The 20,717-nt window shown below is 43.2% G+C and overlaps 1 protein-coding gene and 1 pseudogene across 2 annotated transcripts in view; one reads left to right on the top strand and one right to left on the bottom strand.

Moving 5' to 3' along the window:
* LOC132357910 (ferritin light chain-like) lies at window positions 1-5,889 on the bottom strand (annotated as a pseudogene).
* Window positions 5,890-11,607: 5,718 nt separating this feature from the next.
* Window positions 11,608-20,717, top strand: part of PCYT1B (phosphate cytidylyltransferase 1B, choline) — a 138,329-nt gene continuing 129,219 nt past the window's right edge. For both annotated transcript variants that reach the window (XM_059911421.1, XM_059911422.1), the window contains exon 1: window positions 11,608-11,836. In XM_059911421.1, the coding sequence (XP_059767404.1) occupies window positions 11,720-11,836 (117 nt within the window). In that variant the 5' untranslated portion in view covers window positions 11,608-11,719. The remainder of the gene's footprint in view (window positions 11,837-20,717) is intronic.

Genomic DNA, 20,717 nt, shown 5'->3' with positions numbered 1-20,717 from the left:
CTAGTCGTGCTGGAGGGTGAGCCTTTCGACGAGGGACTCGCCCAGCCCCGCCTGGGGACCGGCCGGCCTGCGGAGGTTGGTCAGGTGAGCGCGCATCTTCTGGATGAGTTTCACCTGCTCATCTAGGCGGCGGCTCTCCGGGAAGTCACGGAGGCGGGGGTCTGCGCGGGCAGAGCCCAGGGCGTGCAGGTCCGCAGGGGCCTGGTTCAGGTTCTGCTCCATGATAATGGCGGCTTCCACAGCGTCCTGGGTTTCACCCCGCTCATCCTGAGACGCTTCTGCACGTCCTGGAAGAGGGCGCGGCCGCCGCGCTGTTTCTGCATTTTCAAGAGGCGCTGGGCGCCCTCACGCTTCCCCTCGGGCACTTCGCGGAGAAAGTGGCCCAGGCCCTCCAGAGCCGCGTCGTGGCGGTGGAAATAGGAGCCCAGAGAGAGGTAGGTGCGCGAGGCCCGCAGGTGCATGTTGACCAGGCGGTTGACGGCGGCCTCCACCTCGGCGGAATCATTCTGACGAATCTGGGAGCTCGTGGTGGATCGGTAATATGGCGTTAAGCTCAAAATATGGTGCTGGCGGTCCCGGTGGCCGAGGACAGCTGAGCGGCTGGTTCCGAAGGTTGCGAGTGGAACACAGGTTGGAGGTGGTCGGAGGCGGGAGCGAGGGGCGCCCCTGGGTCTGTTCCGTCCATACACCGCCGTAGCAGGAGACAGAGCCGCGGGACTGTCCAGCGCACTGACTCTTTCAGTTTTTTGATTGTACAAACTGGCTTTGTCCTATAGAGCGTCCCACAATCTGGATTTTGTTGATTGCATCCCTGTGCCGTTAGCATACTCCTTTATCCCTTCTGTATTTCCCGTAAATTGGTCTTGGATCAAGAGGTGTGGTCACAGCCAGGTTCTATTTACTTGGCAAACTACTTCATATGTGGTGCGTGTACCTCTATCAGGAGCATATAACATTTGGGATTGTCTTTTTGTCGTGTTAGCAGTTGTTGATGCTTAATGTCTAGATCCAGTCATTCACTTGGCATTATAATAATATGGCTAGTCTCAGTCATTGCTTTTTTCATTACCTTCTTCATTACTCATTCTACAATGATACACTTCTCCTTCCTTACTATTTGGTCACCCAGAGGTACAGTTTGTAGAGGAAAGGTAAGATACATGCTTAATTCTTTCCCTCCAGTTCCCAGTTTTCAAAATAATACATTTGTTCCCTTGAATTTTCCAATGCAGACAACTGAGGTTTTGGGTTTGGGATTTTTTTTTTTTTTTGGTAGTATTAGGAACTCATGGATTTAAACGTATTTGGTGGATTTCAATCCATTGCAGTTCTTACCCTTTGGATGCTTCCCTTTTCATCTTTGGTTGGCAGGAGTCTCTCCAAGTTGGTTCCTGAGTCCTTTCGATAATTTCTATCCTTTTAAAAAAGGATAATAGAACTTATATGTTCACATGAGTATTTTTTTAATGATTTTAAAAAATTAACTTATTTTTGGCTGCGTTGGGTCTTCATTGTGGTGCACGGGCTTCTCACTGTGGTGGCTTATCTTGTTTCGGTGCACGGGCTCTAGGCATGTGGGCTTCAGTAGTTGTGGCACACGGGCTCAGTAGCTGTGGCTCATGGGCTCTAGAGCACAGGCTCAGTAGTTGTGGCACACAGGCTTAGTTGCTCTGCGGCATGTGGGATCTTCCTAGACCAGGGCTCGAGCCCGTATCCCCTGCATTGGCAGGCGGATTCTTAACCACTGTGCCACCAGGAAAGTCCCTCGCATGAGTATTTTTATCTTCACAGTTTCACCCTACAACAGTGTTACTTAAAGTGTGGGCCTCAGGCAATACCTGTGAGCTGATGGAATGTCAAGTTAACCGGCCCTACCCAGGCCTACTGAATTAGAGTCTCTGGGAATGGGGCCCAGCAAACTGTAGTTTAACAAGTTCTCCAGGTGATTCTTATGCACATTAAAGTTTGAGGACATATGCTCTACAAGAATTGACTTCAGGGTAGGACAGGAATAAAGACACAGATGTAGAGAATGGACTTGAGGACACGGGGAGGGGGAAGGGTAAGCTGGGATGAAGTGAGAGAGTGGCATGGACATATATTCACTACCAAATGTAAAATAGATAGCTAGTGGGAAGCAGCCGCATAGCACAGGGAGATCAGCTCGGTGCTTTGTGACCACCTAGAGGGGTGGGATAGGGAGGGTGGGAGGGAGATGCAAGAGGGAGGAGATATGGGGATATATGTATACGTATAGCTGATTCACTTTGTTATACAGCAGAAACTAACACACCATTGTAAAGCAATTATACTCCAATAAAGATGTTAAAAAAAATTGACTTCAGAGCCTAGCTTTGGGTCACCTTCCTCACTTAAGATCCCTAGCCCTTCAGGAATTTTTTGCCAGAATAGACCACCCCTCTGTTCTTATGGGATATCATCAGAGGGCACAGTCATCATTGAGGGTTATTGATTGATAGTTTGATAGGTGAATGATGAATCTGGTTAATACCTCTTTGGATCCAAAAATTCCAATGTAACTGCTTTTCATAAGTGGCCTTATAAAGCTGCCGCGATGAAAATTTCAAAAGAATTACTCCAAAAATGTTTTGAGCAATGGTGGTATTATATGTGCTAGGGACTGCCATGGTTTAATGCTAATGGTTTTGCTCCTGTTAAGTTCTTATGGTTGAATGGTGTGGTGAGGTTATCCAGACTATTTTGCAGAAATAAAGGATTATTTTTCTTTGAAAGTGCTTATTCCATGCCTGCTTAGTTGCTTACTCAAGAGAATTTCTTCTTGTAGCAAAGATGGCCTTCTGTGGAAGCACACTGACTGTATATAGTTATTCTCAAGCACCATTAGTGAGTCATTCAACATAGCCTCTCATCTGGCACATAAGTAGACTAGGTTTAAAATGATTGCTTTTAGACATAATGGTTTTCACATAGCCAGCTTCGTGGGACACATACACTAATAGGGCTTATTTCTTTCAATGTAAACAAAATAGAGATTCTTGGAAAAAAGAGAGCCTAATAGCTTTGGGGTCAAGACCCATGTCTTAGTAAAGTCTCTCACCATATCTGCTTCACCAGAGTGGTTTTCAACTCTTTTTTTTGGTTTTGTAATTGTGAAAGTTCTGATACTGTTCCCAAGGCCAATTAGGCCAGAATATCTAGAGAGTGGGAATGTAGGCTCAGGGGGTTTGAAAGGCCCACCACCGCCAGGTGATTCTAATGTACAATCAAGGCTGAGAACCTTGTGGAGTGAAGCAGAGACAATGAGAAACTTTATTAAGACATGAACTTACACCCCTAAAGTGTTAGGTTCTCTTTTTTCAAGAATAAGATATCTGATATACTTGGGGGCCTTTGGAAAGATCAGTTCTCACCAGCACTACCTGATATTATTCAGAGATTTACATTTCACTCACAGAGAAGATAACCTCCTGAGTCTACTTCTGCTTGTATGATGGAGGAAGAGCCCATCTGATGCTACTTTTTGGAAGATTTATTAGAGGATGTGAAGACAACTTGAATGAGTGTTTCAAGATGACATCCTCCATTGGCACCTACTGAATGAGTCAAATATGAGATTTATGGGGGCTTAATAAAAGGTTTTACCTAGCTAGGTTGTATTATTTAATGTCAAACTAAATGAAAAGCTTTCAACAAGAAGGCTATCCAAAGAGAGCAAGCCAAGCAGAGTATGGGAAATGAGCTGCAGAGGCAACATATGATGAGCAGGGGCTTTGAAGTCCAACAGACCTGGGTTTGAAACTCAGCTCTGCCATTGACCGGCTCCATGACTTTGGGCAAATTACTTAACTTCTCTAATCACGGATTCTTTTCTGCAAACCTGGCATAGTGCCTGTGCTTGACACAGAGTAGGGTTTCACAAATTACTAAGTATTAAAATTACAGGGAATGTATTGTTCGAATATCTGGAGATGAGATACCAGGTCCAGCTCATGCTAAGGAAGGTGTGGTATTCAGAATAATGCCCCCCCCACATATGTCCACATCCTAATTCCCAGAACCTGGGAAATACGTTACTTTACATGGCAAAAGGGATTTTACAGATGTAATTAGGTTCAAGATCTTGCAATGGGAGTGAGTATCCTGGATTACTCAGGTGGGCCCAGTGTCATCACAAGGGTCTTTTCAAGAGAAAGAGGCAGGCAGGAGAGTTAGAGAAGATATGACTCCTGAAGCAGAGGCTGGAGTGGTGCAATTGCTGTTTTTGAGATGGAAGGAAGAGGGTTGTGAGCCAAGTAATGCAGGCAGCTCTAGAAGCTGGAAAAAGCCTCCTCTAGAGGCTCCAGAAGAAATGCAGTCTTGCTGATACATTGGCTTTAGTCCACTGAGATCCCTTTCAGACTTCTGACCTCCAGAACTTTAAGATAATAAATTTGTGTTATTTTAAGCCACTACGTTTGAGGTAAATTGTTACAGCAGCAATAGGAAACTAATACAGAAGATTAAACCAAATCTCTCTTTGAGCATTCAAAGATACCAAGTACAGATTTTGCAAGATGAAGATTTCACTTTGGAGTCCACGCCATTCAAATCAATTAGTATAAAGTCCAAGGATTGTAATAATAGTTTACTTGTAAATGAATTTATCTATCCTGGCATCGGATGGTCTTGATTCTTCACTTGCCAGTCAAGCACATTTGTAGCACGTTCAGAAGGCCCCTGGCGCAATCCTCAGGACCGTGCAGTATTTGCTGCAGTACTGAGAAACTGCCTGGTGGGAAAGCAAGAAGGAAGAAAACTGGTAATGGCAGATCAATAACCAAGAAAGACAGCTCTTGGGGATTATCAGGAGAAGTGGCGATTTGGTCAACTATTCTGGAGGACGATTTGACAATAGCATCAAAAAAAATGTATATAAAGCCTTAAAAATGCAAGTCCTCTGACTCAGCAATTCTACTTGTAGGAAAATTTATCCTAGGGGAAAAAGCTGAATTAGTATGCATATCATTTACCTGCTTAAAAAATCCTTTCATGGAACACTTGGGGGAGACTCAAGGGAGACAGCAGTACATCCACTTACATTGGATAATTAAAAGTGGCAGGTGTTTGTACTGGCCATAGCTTGGTCTACATGTAAATCTGGTTAGATTAACCTCGAAGGTCCCCAAGCCACCTTTGCTACATTTGATCTCTTTTATGAAAATCACTGAAACGGTGATTGTGACTAACAGTTCCAATGTTAAATTGGTGTCTGCCCTTGAACACTTATTATAAACTATCATCCAATTTTGTGACTTAAATAAATTAAAATTTTTATACGTCTGTGTAATTGAGCACTTAGGTGTTGAAAATTACCTATATTCTTACCCACTGACATTCAGATAATATATTTGTCATGCAAAAGCTGTGATACCAAATTATGCTCAAATCCAAGTGAGGAATCTTTATTCATTTTTTTTTTCTGTTGTATTATCTGTTTTGGCCGTATGTCTGGACCCAAATCCCATCAAGGAGGGACCAAAATTTACACAACATTCTTGAGTATGATGGCGGCTGCATTTGAAGTTTTGATTAAACTGCTCTACATGTGTGATTATTACTTGTAAACAGATGATTAGATATTAATTAGACAATAAGTGATTGTAAAGCACTTAGAAAATAAAAGTGTTTATAAATACCACCAAGTAATAGCAACAGTAATTCTTTACTGACTACACAGCTGCTAATGTCAACAAGAATGATTTATTCTAGCTAAATATGAAAAAAAGCTGCTATCATATGTTTTGCTACAGCAAAACAAAATATATCATATTTACAAGTGATTTTACATCAGCGTTTAGATAAATACATCTCATTTTGATAAAAACAACTTACCTCTTTTAGGACCTTCTCAAACACAGGTACAACCATTGTGGTGTGGTGTCTTTGAGTGCTAAGAACTGAAGCTCCTTCCTGCTCATCTCTCTGACTTATGTCAAATGTTTATTTCTTTAAAATATAAGATGTAAGGTGACATTTTGTGAATGGCATTTTCATTCATGCAGTAGTTTTGTCATGTTGTGTCTGTGCAGTAGCTCCCCAGCACCTTAAAACTGTGTGTAACAGACTCAGTAAATGTTGGTCAGATGGATGAGGAAAAGTCAGTTCTTTTTTGGTTATTCTAGAAGCTGGTAAAAGAAGAAAATCCATGTCAAGAATAAAATAGAGCACTTTCTATCTTCTTGATTTTGTTTTTCAAAAAAAAGTTTTGAAACTGACTGCTTTTTATGTCCAATCATTATTTTTTCCCCTAATGGCCTTTATGGGTCATGGACCTGTATCAGCCTCACTCTTGACTCACTGGTGAATTTGGCAATGCATGTGTTTGACTTTCTGTCGTAAGTAAACTCAAGCACCTACAATGAGTCCAGGTCCGTGGTTTCAGAGATATGAAATGAACTGAACGAATGCAAGTGAAGAGTGCTTCATGTTACATGAGTTCAATAGAAAAGGGGTGGAGTGGTTATTTTGGATGATGAGATACTCATGAGTTAGCTCAGCAACCTTGTTAACAAAGCAAATCTAAGTGAGGCAGTGTAGTTTGGTGGAAAACAGAGTTGAACTTTGATTCAGGAGACCTGGATTCAAGTGACACTTCTGCCACTTACTCTGTGACCTTGCTCAAGTTACTTAACCTCTCTGAATCTGTTTGCTCATTTGAAAATTTTCAATATTAAAACTTGTCAATCCCAGAACACTATTATGATATAATTCAATGTGTAAAAGAACTAAGTGAGGGGTGAAATGCTTTACCCTGAAAAAAATTTTTATTACAATAATTTCCCTGGAGTGGGTGAAAAGGAATTATTCATGGGTTTCATTACTTAGATGGTGAACTTTTTTTCTGGACTGTGTCAGGTTTTAGGCCCAAACCGTAAGCCACGTGTAGAAAACTGGGGAACTGGCTCAAAATAGAGCCAGAAAAGTAACAATTCCACAGAAGGTCAGTGGTTTCCGGGAAACCTTTGTCTTGTTCTTTTCACGTCCTTTCCTTCTTTGTAATAAATTCCTTATCTGGTAAACCTGAGGCGCTGAGGAAAATGAATAAAAAGAAAAAAGGAAACGTGGAAGAAATAGCGGACTCAGGAGTGCTGGTAAGGGGAAAGGATTTGGAATGAAGGAGGTTTTACATACGGCCTTCTTGATAAATATTAAGAGCAGTATAAAGTATGTAGGGACATACAAACTGGAAGTAAATAATTTAAAATTTTCAGTACGGTTGACAACATTTTTATACAGTGGATATAAAATTTGTAGCAGCATGACTAGATTAAAGATTGGAAAATAAAAAGGGAAAGGTATTTTTAAAGAAGAGAAAGCTTAAATGTAATGCCTGCTTTTAAAAAAATAAACAGATATACGATGTTATGACATTTTTATCCACGTGTGATGAGGACATGAAAGGTATTTGCCATAAGAAATAGATCATATTAGAACTTTATGATGGGGCACTGAAATAGTATTAGTTGGAGATCCTCCAGATGCAGATGCAGACCCTGAGCCAAGAATTCAAGTTCAAGTTAATTTGGGAGGTGAGTCCAGGAAACACCCACAGGAGTGTGGGCAAGCGAGACAAAGAAAAGAAGGCAGCCAATACAATTCGGGGCGCTCTGTCAAGCCAGCTACCACCATGGGAAGTTGAACTTAGTCCCACTGGGGAACTCTGGGAGTCAGTGTAGAACAGCGTAGATTCAATTATCCCACTTGAGGACTGAGAGCAGTGTGGTATTTGTACATTCACTCCTCTCAGTCATTGGTTGAGAGCTCTTGGGGGTGTGGGCTGTTCCTTTTCTGGCCCTTCAGCCCTGTCTCAACGGTATTGTTGGGGAGAGGGGGCAGGGCTTTCGGTGGCCTGAGAAAGCCCTCAGGCAGAGATGCAGGTGCTGGCCGTTGGCAGCCAGCGGGCAGGTGTTGACGACAATGGTAAGGCCTGAGGGGATCAGGGAAAGCTCAGTTTCTGCTCTGAAGAGATTATTTTAGTTCTTCCCTGCAGATATTTGGGAAGAGTATTTCCAATAATTTGATATTGAAGTGAAGACCGCTTGGGGGAAGAATGATATCATTTGTAGGTCTCTTCCAAGCTGAAGCAAAGGTCCCTATGACTCGGTTTCCTCATCTGATCAGCTGTTGAGGGGGTTCCAGGTAGCACACGGTAAGTACCTAGCATAGAGCTCAGAGCGGAAGAGGTACTTGATAAACGGTAGAAAGAAAGATGGTGGTGCTTGTGAGGGGCAGCGCTGATGTAACAAGTTCTCATGAAGCCGTGCCCTACTTGTAGAGGTTACAAGACTCAAGAGCCCTGTCCCCAGAAGTTCCCTGGGGATTTTCTGAGCAGCCTGCCTCCAACACGTTCCCTCTGCTTCTGCTAACGGGAGATAGGACTCCCCCAGTTTCAGCTTTCTTGTTTCCTCCACTGAGCCCCTGCACCTTTCTATTCTCTCACATGCTAACCTCTGCCTGCCTCATCCCCACCCCGTATCCAGCCCTTGATTCCTTTGGGGAGAAAGGGTAATGTTCATTTTCCCCCCAACTATCGGGGTAATAGATGCTCATTTTAAAATACTTGTTATAGACCTGAAAATATAAAAAAGAAATCAAAATCCCCCATAATCCCACCGTTTAAAGATGTTACTTAACATCCTGATGTATTTCCCTCCAGTGCTCTTTTCTAGGCATGTACATATCCCATAATCAGGATTATTTTTCAGAATCGTATTCTGTGGCCTGCTTTTCTCACCTGACACAATATTAACATGTTCCCCTAGCATTAGATTTTCTTCAAAAACATGACTCCTAATGCATGTATAATACTATATGGATGTATTTAATTTTTATTTTAACCATTTCTCCTATTGCTATAAATTGTATCTTTTTTTTTTTTTTTTGCTTCTTGTAAATAAGTCTGCATTATCATCTTTGTATGTAATTATTTGTGAGCTTCTGGTTGTTTCTTTGGGGATAAATTCCCAAGGGAAAGCCCTGGGTCAAAGGGTATGAACTCTCTAAAGGCTGTAGCATGTACTGACAAATGTCCTCCATGGAGATTTTTTTTTAAGACAATGTTAACATTGTGTATAGATTTGTGTAACCATCACCATAATCAGGATACAGAACAATTCCATCACCCCAGTAACCCCTCTTCTCCTATCTCTTTATAGTCACCCCCCCATATAACCCCTAGAGGGTTATGGAATACTTAATTCCATATTGTGTAATTAACTGGTCATTCTTAATCATCTTAATGGCATTACAAAGCCCCCAAGTTTAAATAACCCATTCAGGTATTGTTAAGAAGTTCCTGAATCAGGTTGCAATAGCAGCCAAGACTCTGATCCCCAGAGTGGGTGAATCTGGTAAGGACCCCTCTCAGAGTGGTGCCTGAAAGAGTTTATTTCTCCCCATTAGGACTGTGAGAGTCAACCACTGGGCTGTGGGGAGAGGGGGATGAGAAGCCAAGACAAGGCTGGGGTAGGATTAGTGGGAATAGAGTTACTTATAGAGCTGACCCTCAAGGCAGTTAGAGGTCTAAATTTTGAGGTTCAAGGACTTGGGCTGATTATGTGTCAGGTACGACTTGGACTTAGCACATAATGGCAGTGATGGTTAAAGGTCTGGTTTAGGTGACACGATGAAGATGCTCAGGCAGAGGCAGCATCTTGTTTCGATGAGACGGGGGGCGGGGGAAGAAGGGGGCATCTGCCCACTTTGACACAGAAAAGGCTGGAGGTGGGGGATAAGGGCACAGTCTAGGCTCTTGGGCAAGAGGGGTTTGCAAGGACCCCACTAGCCATCAGGACGCTGCTAAATAGGAACAGGTGAGCGTCCCATTCTAGAGAGGGAATTAGAGGACCAATTAGGAACCAAGCTGGTAGCTCGGTGGCCCAGAACACAGTGGGGGTTAGGGGGTGAGGTGCTTTCCAACGGATCATGTACGGCCAAAAATAAATAAGTAAATTTATTTAAAAAAAAAAAGAAATGCAAATTCCAGCCCTATCCCAGACCTACTGAGCCAGGTCTTGAGGGATGAATAATTTACATTTCCAACAAGTTCTCGGGTGACGCTGATGTTGGTGTGGCTGGTCCTGGAGCATACTTGGATGAAAACCACTGCTATAGATTAAAATGAAAGATATAGAAGCCCAGGGACTTGTCTTAAGAGGATTTCTACCTAGATGTTTTTTTCTGTCACTACACCTGCTGCATCCCCCCCGCCCCGCCAAGCCCGCATCCCTCCAATCCCAGCTCCACTGCTTATGAGTTTGAGGCCCTGAGCAATTACTGTAAATTTCAATTTTCTCACCTGTAAATGGGGATAATGATAAGATTGACCTCTTTGGGTTGTTATGAAGATTAAACAATATCTAGGTAAAGTACCTAGCACTGTGCCTGTGCTTAATAAATGCTAGCAATTACCATGATTTTTTTTTTTTTTTGGCCAAGCTGCGCAGCTTGTGGGATTTTAGTTCCCCAACCAGGGATGGAACCCGGACCCTCGGCAGTGAGAGCGTGGAGTCCTAACTATGGACTGCCAGGGAATTCCCAAGCTGTGATTTTTATTAATGTTATTTAAAGTGTGATATTTCACTGGAACGAATACCTTTGTGAGTTCTTTTCTTTGGGTGTGTGTCTCCAGAACGCCCTCTTATAAATGGTGGTTATTCTCGGACGATTTAGACATTAAGGCACATCATCTTTAATTCCCCATCTGTGGTGTTTCTGTGATTGCCATGAGCATGTGGCTGAGAGCAGGGTGCTTAGGAAATGGGAGCACAGGAATAATAGACCAGCGTAAGGAACAGTGTATGGAAGCGCAGACAACAGCAAGACCTCATTGAGGAAACTCAGAATAGCTGGGGAGGAGGAGGAGTGGCCGAGGGAGGAGGTAATTGGGAGGGCAGTCAGGTGTGGGAGGCAGGTTTTCGAAGACAATCTACCTCCTTCGAAGTCCCTCTCAGGGCAGCCCCAGGGGTAAGCGCCAGGGCTACACCAGGCCTCAGAGGATCTGCCGCTGCTCTTGTTGCAGTCAAGGGGGTGAACACTCAGGTGCCCTCAATGAATGCAGTGAGAGGCCCTCCGAGGCCAGGTGGCAATTGTGGGCACAGGGAGTTTGGGCTCAAAAGTGGCTTTGTCTTCAGGGTGACTCCTATTTGGCAAAATTCTGACTACAGCACAGCAAACATGTCAGGGACTAGGTCTTTTTTAGTGGAGGTCTGCTATGTTCTGTCTCGAGGCGTCCTGGGCACGTCAGGACGCGGTTTTTTCTTATCTGGGTAGTGCAGCCGGGGTCCCTAGCCCAGAATGGACCTTTGCAACTGAATTAAACGGGAGAAACAAAAGCAGCAAGTTCGGCCCCCCAGGGCACGGCCCGCCAGCCAATGGGGCCCGGCCGCTCCCCGGCGGAGTGGTACTACTATGACAGTAGCCAACCAGCGCGCTCCATGCAAATGAGGTACTGTATCCCGCACCCGCAGCTCCTGTGCCGTCTGGTTGTTATAGTGATAAACTGAGGCCTTGCCTCTTGGGTTTTTGGAGAAGGAAAGTGGTGGGGGTGGAGGATAACCTCTTTACTTCCCCCTGGGAAGACAGAAGGGACGAAGAAGGGGGATGGGTGGGGGAGAGAAAAATACGTGACAAAGAAAACATTCTCTGCCTAGGAGGAGACTCTCAGAGGGTGTAGAACTGGAGGCAGCATTCACTGGCCATGCCAGTACTTACCACTGATGCTGAGTCAGAAACAGGTATCCCAAAATCCCTTTCCAATGAGCCTCCCTCAGAAACCATGGAGGAAATCGAGCACACATGCCCACAGCCTCGACTGGTAAGTAAAGACAAAGGATGCAAATGTATGCGTGGCTATGGCACAAAAGAGTTTCAGCGAGGAACTCTTTTATGCGCCCGCAGCCAGCGAGGAAAGCGATGCTTAGAGGATTTTCATGTAAATGAGAATAGAGCTACCGCCTAATCCTTCTCAGCTGTTTATACTTAGCTTCTATACCGAGCGCTGCTCTTAGCTTACAAAGCATTATTGTATTGGCTGGGTAGGAAACGGGCTGCTTGGGCTATGCTGTGTTTTTGTGCCTTGGGAGGAGGGGATGGGCTTTTTTCTTTTAGGTGTATTCTCATCTAAAGATACAGATCCTATGGTACAATTTTAAAATGGCATTCTCTTCACAAAGCTTGAGACGAGTCCGTTGTTAAGTTCTAAATTTTAGGTAAGGAATGATTCTGTCCTCAATTTTGGTGCCTAATGTCAGTTTTGGAAAAATGAAAACGACATGGAAGCCAAACTTCCCCATTCGTTTGAAAATTTCAAAGTAAATAAGTAAAAGGGTCCCTCAGTGATGTGTTTAGAAATAACGTGCATCTTAAATGAATTGTAAACATTTCCGGAGCGTGCTGTGAGGGTTTCTCTTCAGGTAGTGGGAACCTGGAGCAGCTACATTTACTTGGAAAGGGGCTGCATGCCTTTCATAATGAAAGTGTGGCAACGGGGCACTCAGAGCTTCCTTGCATCTCAGTTACTGGTATCCCAAATTTCATCAGCTTCTCCACCACTGGTCATGATTCCTTAAGTAAATGTGGAAGGTGGTTCTCAAACACCTCAACGTGTATCCTCAAGGAATCAAAAACACCAAATGGGTGGTGGATTTTCTGTGGCCTGAAGTCTTCGGGAACTTGGGGAGACCTCTCTTTGGACCCTCAAATCCAAGCAACATACTAGTTAGAGCTTCTCTCTCTGTAGCGATTTCCCTCGAGTTAAAAGGTGCAATATTTTGATTGGCTGTGGAGTTTGACCCTGGGAAGAGGTTTTTTTAAAAAAGGATTTTGTGATGTAGCATTTTTTGTGAACTCCCAAAATGAGGGCTCACATTTTTCAAGGCCAGTCCATCATGTAACTGTTATTTCTTCATAAGGGTTAGTGAGGGTTCAAAGGGAGACTTAGGACAATTTTGTAAAACATGAAAACCAAGAAAGTTACATTAGAGCACCTAGGGCTTTTGTTCACTGTGTTTCTATTTTTAAAGATATATTTTCTTAGGGAAGTTTGATATTAACTGCTCCCCAGCGCTTAAGCCACTTGCTGAACAACATACACAATGTAGTACCTGTTTCTGATGGGATACAAACCATCCCCATAAGTTTGTTACCAAGGGATTCCTTTGAGCCACTAAACAACTCTTGGTTAAGCACTGCAAAACAGCAACAACAACAACAAACTGACCATTAAAAGCTTGTTATGAGATCACCCAGAATATATATATATATATATATATTTTTTAATAAATTTATTTATTTATTTTTGGCTGCATTGGGTCTTTGTTTCTGCACACAGGCTTTCTCTAGTTGCGGCAAGCGGTGCTTCTTTTGTTGAAGAACAGGGGCTCTAGGCATGCAGGATTCATTAGTTGTGGCACGCAGGCTCAGTAGTTGTGGCTCGCCGGCTCTAGAGTGCAGGCTCAGTAGTTGTGGCGCACAGACTTAGTTGCTCCGCAGCATGTGGAATCTTCCCGGACCAGGATTTGAACCCGTGTCCCCTGCATTGGCAGGCAGATTCTTAACCACTGCGCCACCAGGGAAGTCCATCACCCAGAATATATTTTTTAAAGTTAAACTCAGTGTTCAGATTTGCATCACACACCTTCCTGACAGGTCAAGGGCAGGGGAGAGGGGGGCATCTGGTTCCTGTTTGTGTATCATTTCAGTCTCTCGTGCCTACTTCTTTTCCTTCCCTTTTTGCCTTTTAGCTATTCTGCTCCTTGGTTGCTTCTGCCTGAGAGGGTGGGCAGAGGAAATCAAGGGAAGGAAGAAAGTTCAAGTACTTTCTACTTTCACTTGTGACAGCTCACCCTGGAGGTTAACTCCCAAGAACCATACAAAGCTGGCAGTGTTACACCTCCACCTCCCTGCCAGTTTAGAAATGAGGAAACTGAGGTTCAGAGAGGGTAAGCGACTTCTCCAAAGCCACATTGCTTTGAAGGGCTGTAGAGCTGGGATTTGAACACAGAGCTCTATACCTGCAAAGTGGAAGACCTTTCTCCTGCAACACACCTTTAAGTGAGATACATTCTTTTTCCATCTTTTTGGCAGTTCTGGCTTAAAATGTGTGTGTGTGTGTGTGGGAGTGTGTGAAGGATGTACAGAATTTGAACTGTTAAAGTGATTGCTTTGATCTACCTTTGATAAAAATTTCCCATGTTGTTCATCATTACTGTCGTCTATTGAAAATTGGCTCTGTTTAAATAGGGGCTGCAACCAATTTATAAACCACTATTAAGTTTTTTGAAGCACCTTTTCTCTTATCAGCAAAATTGGGTCATTGTGGGGTTATATTCTAAATTTAGATTTACACTTAATAATGAAGGCACATATTAACTACCTAGTAACATAGTTTGTTGATGAAGAGAGTGGCAAGTGAAAATATTAAATTAGGATTTCTTTTTATGTTTTTTAGTAGTTTCTGTTGATCTTTAGCTTTGCTAATATCTTCATATTTCAAATTATATAAATTCTGTTTCTCCCAGTACCCAAACATATTGCCCCAAGTCAATCGTGGGTCCCTCAGAGCATGGCTGCTCTGTTCCTTAACTAACTTTGGAAAGTGCATGGAAGACTTGAGAGATTCCCCTCCAGAGGACAGGCTCCTTCCCCTACGTGTTACCAAACTTGGGTTCATAAAGTTTAGAGGAAACAGGACACAATAACAAAACATTATCTTAAAAAAAAGTAGCATTTACCAGAGTGGTTGTGATTGTATTAGCCGAGGCACACACTGGTTCCCCAAACTCACTCTAACTTTACCTAGAGATACGGAAAAGGACATTTCTGGGTAAATAAAGGGCCATAAAGCTTTACTGCAAGTCCCAGAATGTGACTTTATGTCACTGAATGTCACCCTCTGTAAATACGAATTTTATTTAAATCTCAGCAATCGTGTAAAATGCCCTTTTTAAATGAACCATGCTCTTGATTTAGCCTGGCACTTGAGAAGGTGTGTACAAGTGTCCCTGTCTACATGCATTTGTCTATATATTATTTACAGTGAAGGCTGTTTATTGTGATCCGGGTTAGCTCTGCCCACAGTGATTGAGTACCTACTACGTGCTGAGCTCTGAGCCCTGTGGTACTTTGTGATCCAGAGATTCTGGAAGAGACTGGCACACAAACAGATTGCTTTCACACAGGTTGAGAAGGACACAGCCTGCAAAGGGGTGTGTTCCCAGGTGCAGTGGGGGCAGAAAGGAGAGAGCGGCGAACTCCTTGACAGCGAGTCCACGTTTGCCAGCGGGATGTTGAGTAGAAACCTGTCTTGTCCTCACCGTATCCCTGGTGTCTAATACAGAGCCTGGCATAGCCCTTTAAGGAAAGGGAGTGGGAAGCTGGCATACCTAAATACACAGGACTTTAAAGCAATCTATACTTTAGACCCTTGTAAGTAGCAAATTGATAAGGATATTGAGGACACAATGGAATCATGTTCAAGGGGGAACTTTTCTGGAAGGTATACCTGTAGGTTTTCCACCTGCCTTTTTTTTTGTTGGAAGAAAATATAAGAAAGAGTAAATAGAATTAAATAACACTGATAAAGAAATTAGAAAAGAAATAGAAAATTACCTAGGTTTTATGATAGAGCCTTGGAAATGAAAAAGGGCTGGTTCGATCTGCCACGTTAGCAGGAGTTCATTTTGGACTTTACTTCAAAGTGGAGCAGTGCCAAGAGACTGCTGTCTTGCAGAAGGTGCATTATGTTCATCGGGAGGTAGGGCACTCACCCGCTAGTGCTCAGAAAGATGACCAGGTTTCCAGAGACATCCTTGGCTTCCTTTACTAGCCTCGCCATCTATTTAGCTACTCAGACAGCATACATTTTAAAAGCGAGATACTTACTGTGCTACGTCAGTGAAAATAAACAACCATGAGCTTCCTTGGGCATTTACTGTGGTCGACTGGAATTCTGTCCAAGGTTATTATTAGACATCTTCCTGCTGGTCTTGTTCCAAATGCAACATCCATTTCTTGCAGATTGGTAATAGTCGGGCATATTGAACATGGGATCAATGAATTAGTTTCTCCCATTCTTTTCAGTTTATTCTTTCACTATCGCTCCAACCCTCCTTCCCCAATTTGCTTAATGCTGAACTCCTTATGGAGGATATTAATATAAATCAAATATAAGAAGACAGGTCTGTTCTTTGTTTTATTTTGGCATTCGAGCATCCAGAAATGGAAAGGGTGTGTCCTCATTCAGGCAGTGAGGGGGATTTAAAGTATTCAGTGACGCAGGGCTTTAGAAGGTAACTGAGAGGAACCTCAGCCCCTGACCAACGATCCACAGTTAGCCAGCTGCTCAGAAACTTCCACACACAGCAAGGCACCAGGTGCTGTGGAGAGAAATAAAAGAAATAATCCAGAGCCCCTGCCCTTGAATATCGTTTTCATTTAACAGGAGGCAGTAGTTTGGTAGGTGGAAGCATGCCAGGATGCTGAAATCCCTTAAGAGAACTTTTTTTTTTTAATAAGTTTGGCTTTAATATATTGGGCTTTCTACAGCATTTAAGCTATATTTTATCCATTGAGCAGAAGTACCTCACAGCAGGGGGACTTCCCTGGTGGTCCACTGGGTAAGACTCCACGCTCCCAATGCAGGGGGCCTGGGTTCGATCCCTGGTCGGGGAACTAGATCCCACATTCATCAAGCATGCCGCAAGTAGGAGTCCGCATGCTACAAGTTAAAGATCCCGCAACTAAGACCTGGCACAGCCAAAAAAAAAAAAAAAAAGTACATCAGAGCAGGGAGTACTCCATTATCCTGATCCCCAAGTTAAGGCAAGTCCCTGCATTTGAAGAAAAGATGCAGCTTGCCGATCCCAAAACATTTTTGGATATGGAAAGGATCAGTCTATTTCTGAGGGGATCTTAAGCCCTCAACTGTGAGTGGCACACTCCAGCTGCTACAGTAACGCTGTCCAGTGGAAATACAATGTAATTTAAATTTTTCTAGTAGCCACAATTTAAAACGTTCTTCTAAAAGGTGAAATTATTTTCAATAATATATTTAATTTAATCTGATGTATCTCAAATATTATCATTACAAATGTACTCAATATAAAAATGATTAATGAGGTATTTTATATTCTTCATACCAAGTCTGAAATCCGGTGTGTCTATTACACTTATAACACATCTCAGTTCAGACTAGCCAATTTCGAGTGCTCACTAGCCACATGTGGCTTTAGAGGGAGCTCAGACACCTGCCCAGGCCTGTGGAGGATGAGCTCTGAGAAGCCACAGTGATAAATACATTTCATGTTGCATAGCACACACGTGCATGTATTTACTCAGAACTAAAAAAAAAAAATCACCTTCCTTTACTTCATATTTTACACTCACTTTCTCTGCTCTCCTATTCTGTTTTTTTAGTAATCTACGTGAGAATTAATAAGTTTGAAGTTAGGGGTGGGGTAGTGGAGAAGAAGAGTACTGGATGGATGTGGGAGACTTTAAAGGAGGTAAATGCACCAGGACTTGTAACTGAGCCTGAGGGCGGGCAGTATCAGGACGACTCAGTTTTCTGGCTGCAGTGAGTGGGTGCCACCCCTGAGGTGGGAGCATCCGGGAATAGCAGTTTGTGAGAGTTAATGTTGGGGATACCATGGGGACGTCCATTTGAAGGTGTCTAGTTAATGTTTGGTTTTGGAACTCAGAAGAGAATTCTGAGCTGGAGATGTTGATCTGGGAGACATCAGCATGGAGGAGATGGAAGTGGAATCGAGGTAGTGAAATTGATGGGAGCGAAATTAGTCAGTTTCTGGACTGATGGAAGAAGTGGATGGAAATGGTTAACTAGCAAGAGTGCCTCAGGATAATCCTACTACGGGGTAATTCTAGAAAATAACTGACCCTGAGCCATCCTATCAGGTTCTTAAAAGGAGTAAAATGGAAGAGCTGTAATTAAAGCTATTAGAAGCCTCCTTGTATCTGTCTGTCTCTACATGAAATCTGGTTAAATTAATCTACTTTATCCCAGAATCTTTCCAGGATGTAACCCTGAGGAACACCATTTAAAGAGCCAATAGAGGAAGGATCATGAAAAGAGGACAGACATCTCAAATATCTGGGAGATCAGGGGTACCAAGGGCAGGGTAATTCTGTGGAGGGAATATCCGATAGAACCCAGTGCAGCAGAGAGATCACATGAGATAATAAGGGAAAGTCTCCTTTGGATTTTGGAAGAAGAGGTCAATCATGATGTTTCAGTGAAATGGTGAAAACAGAGACCAGATAGGTTGAAGAGCATTTAGGAGGTGGGGAAGTAGAAGCTTGAATGAGAGGAGAAGCATATAGAGTGTATAGGACCCAAAGGTGGATAAATCAGGGTTTAAGATTGAGAGAAGCTAGCTTTTCTCTCCTCTTCTTTTTTTTTACTTCCATACTTCCCTCCAGCCTTCTTTCCTTCCATCATCCAGGATGTCAAAGCTTCTGGTTGGTTCATTCTTTTAAGATGGTACCAACTTGCAGTTAAATATGAATGGGAAAGAGCCAGTGGGAGAATGTGAAAATGATGGGGAAAATTGATGAAGGGAATGACCCTTAGACTGGAGATGTTGGGATCCAGTGCACAAGAGGAAGAATTGGCTTCACGTTGATAAAGAGATACCTCTCCCACTGTCTTGGTAAAGAAGCTGGTAAGGATGTTTTGGGTTATAAGGGGAAGGGTATAGAAAGTCGAAAGCCTCCCTTATCTGATAGCCTCTGTTTTCTCTGTGAAGGTGGAGGCAAAGTCATAGTGACTTGGTTCTGGTAGGTGCAGAGTGTAATTATGGGACAACCTGGGAAGTCAGGTCCAACCCCAAGGTATTTCCTCTCCACAGGCCTCCAGGCTGGGGCAGGGGCAGTAGGGGAAGGTGGAAAGGCTGAGTGATTCCTCATGAGAGATGTGGTATTGATGAGCAGAAATGGATCTGTTCCTTTATGGCCTTTGGGGCTCCATACCAACCCCCAAATCAAGGCAGATCCAGATCTGTAGCCCCAGGGGGAACCGGACTGACCTACAGCGAAAGGGCTGGATGCTGGCAAGTCAAGTAGGCTGCAGCTTAGTCTCAGCTTGCTGGAACCCACAATCTCATTCCAACATCAGTTTTGCCATTGAATTAATTATCGTGTGGGCTTCAGCAAATCACTTCTCCTCTCTGGACCTCAATTCTGTGACCCACTATGGTTCCAGTTTCAAGACTTTTCCAGTTCCAAGACCATGATTCTAGCTTCCATAGCCATGGAACGTGGTTCACCACAGTGTTCTCTGTTTGACCTGATGCTCATATCAAAAATCAGGGCTGGGGACTTCCCTGGTGGCGCAGTGGTTAAGAATCCGCCTGCCAATGCAGGGGACACGGGTTCGAGCCCTGGTCTGGGAGGATCCCACATGCCACGGAGCAACTGGGCCCGTGAGCCACAATTACTGAGCCTGCGTGTCTGGAGCCTGTGCTCCGCAACAAGAGAGGCCACGATAGTGAGAGGCCCGCGCACCGCGATGAAGAGTGGCCCCCGCTTGCCACAACTAGGGAGAGCCCTCGCACAGAAACAAAGACCCAACACAGCCATAAATAAATAAATTAATTAGTTAATTTAAAAAAAATTAAAAAAAAAATCAGGGCTACCCCACTCCTCACCTCCCTTTGTTTTATCCATTTAGAGTAAAAACAGGTTGAATGATCTTATGGCAAGACACACTGGCAAAATATGCATAACAAATGTTCACAAAATACTTTGGAACTTTATATTAATGTCGTACAAACCACTTTTGCTGTCTTCCGCTTTATTCTTCAGATGCTTCTTCAGAAAGATTGGATGTATTCTGAATCATGTGTTGAATATTCTAGTCATTGTTCAAAGAAACCTGTGTTGAATTTCTTTTTAATGTGAACAATAGCCTCCTAATTTATCTACTTAATAATACTGAAGTTCAAAATACTGGGTTTTCCACATGAAAAGGTGCTCAACATCACTAATCATTAGAGAAATGCAAATCAAAACTACAATGAGGTATCACCTCACACCAGTCAGAATGACCATCGTCAAAAAATCTAGAAACAGTAAGTGCTGGAGAGGGTGTGGAGAAAAGGGAGCCCTCCTGCACTGTTGGTGGGAGTGCAAATTGATACAACCACTATGGAGAAGAGTATGGAGGTTCCTTAAAAAACTAACAACTACCATATGACCCAGCAATCCCACTACTGGGCATATACCCTGAGAAAACCATAATTCCAAAAGAGACATGCACCACAATGTTCATTGCAGCTCTACTTACAATAGCCAGGACATGGAAGCAACCGAAGTGTCCATTGACAGAAGAATGGATAAAGAAGATGTGGCACATATATACAATGGATTATTACTCAGCCATAAAAAGAAATGAAATTGAGTTATTTGTAATGAGGTGGATGGACCTAGAGTCTGTCATACAGAGTGAAGTAAGTCAGAAAGAGAAAAACAAATACAGTATGCTAACACATATATATGGAATCTAAAAAAAAGTGGTTCTGAAGAACCTAGGGGCAGGGCAGGAATAAAGACACAGACCTAGAGAATAGACTTGAGGACACGGGGAGGGGGAAGGGTAAGCTGGGAGGAAGTGAGAGAGTGGCATGGACATATATACACTACCAAATGTAAAGTAGATAGCTAGTGGGAAGCAGCCACGT

This window comes from Balaenoptera ricei, chromosome X, assembly GCF_028023285.1.
Source record: "Balaenoptera ricei isolate mBalRic1 chromosome X, mBalRic1.hap2, whole genome shotgun sequence".
In the NCBI taxonomy this organism is placed as follows: domain Eukaryota; kingdom Metazoa; phylum Chordata; class Mammalia; order Artiodactyla; family Balaenopteridae; genus Balaenoptera; species Balaenoptera ricei.
Note: the sequence above shows the minus strand (reverse complement) of the source record. Positions and strands in the feature narration are given on the sequence as shown.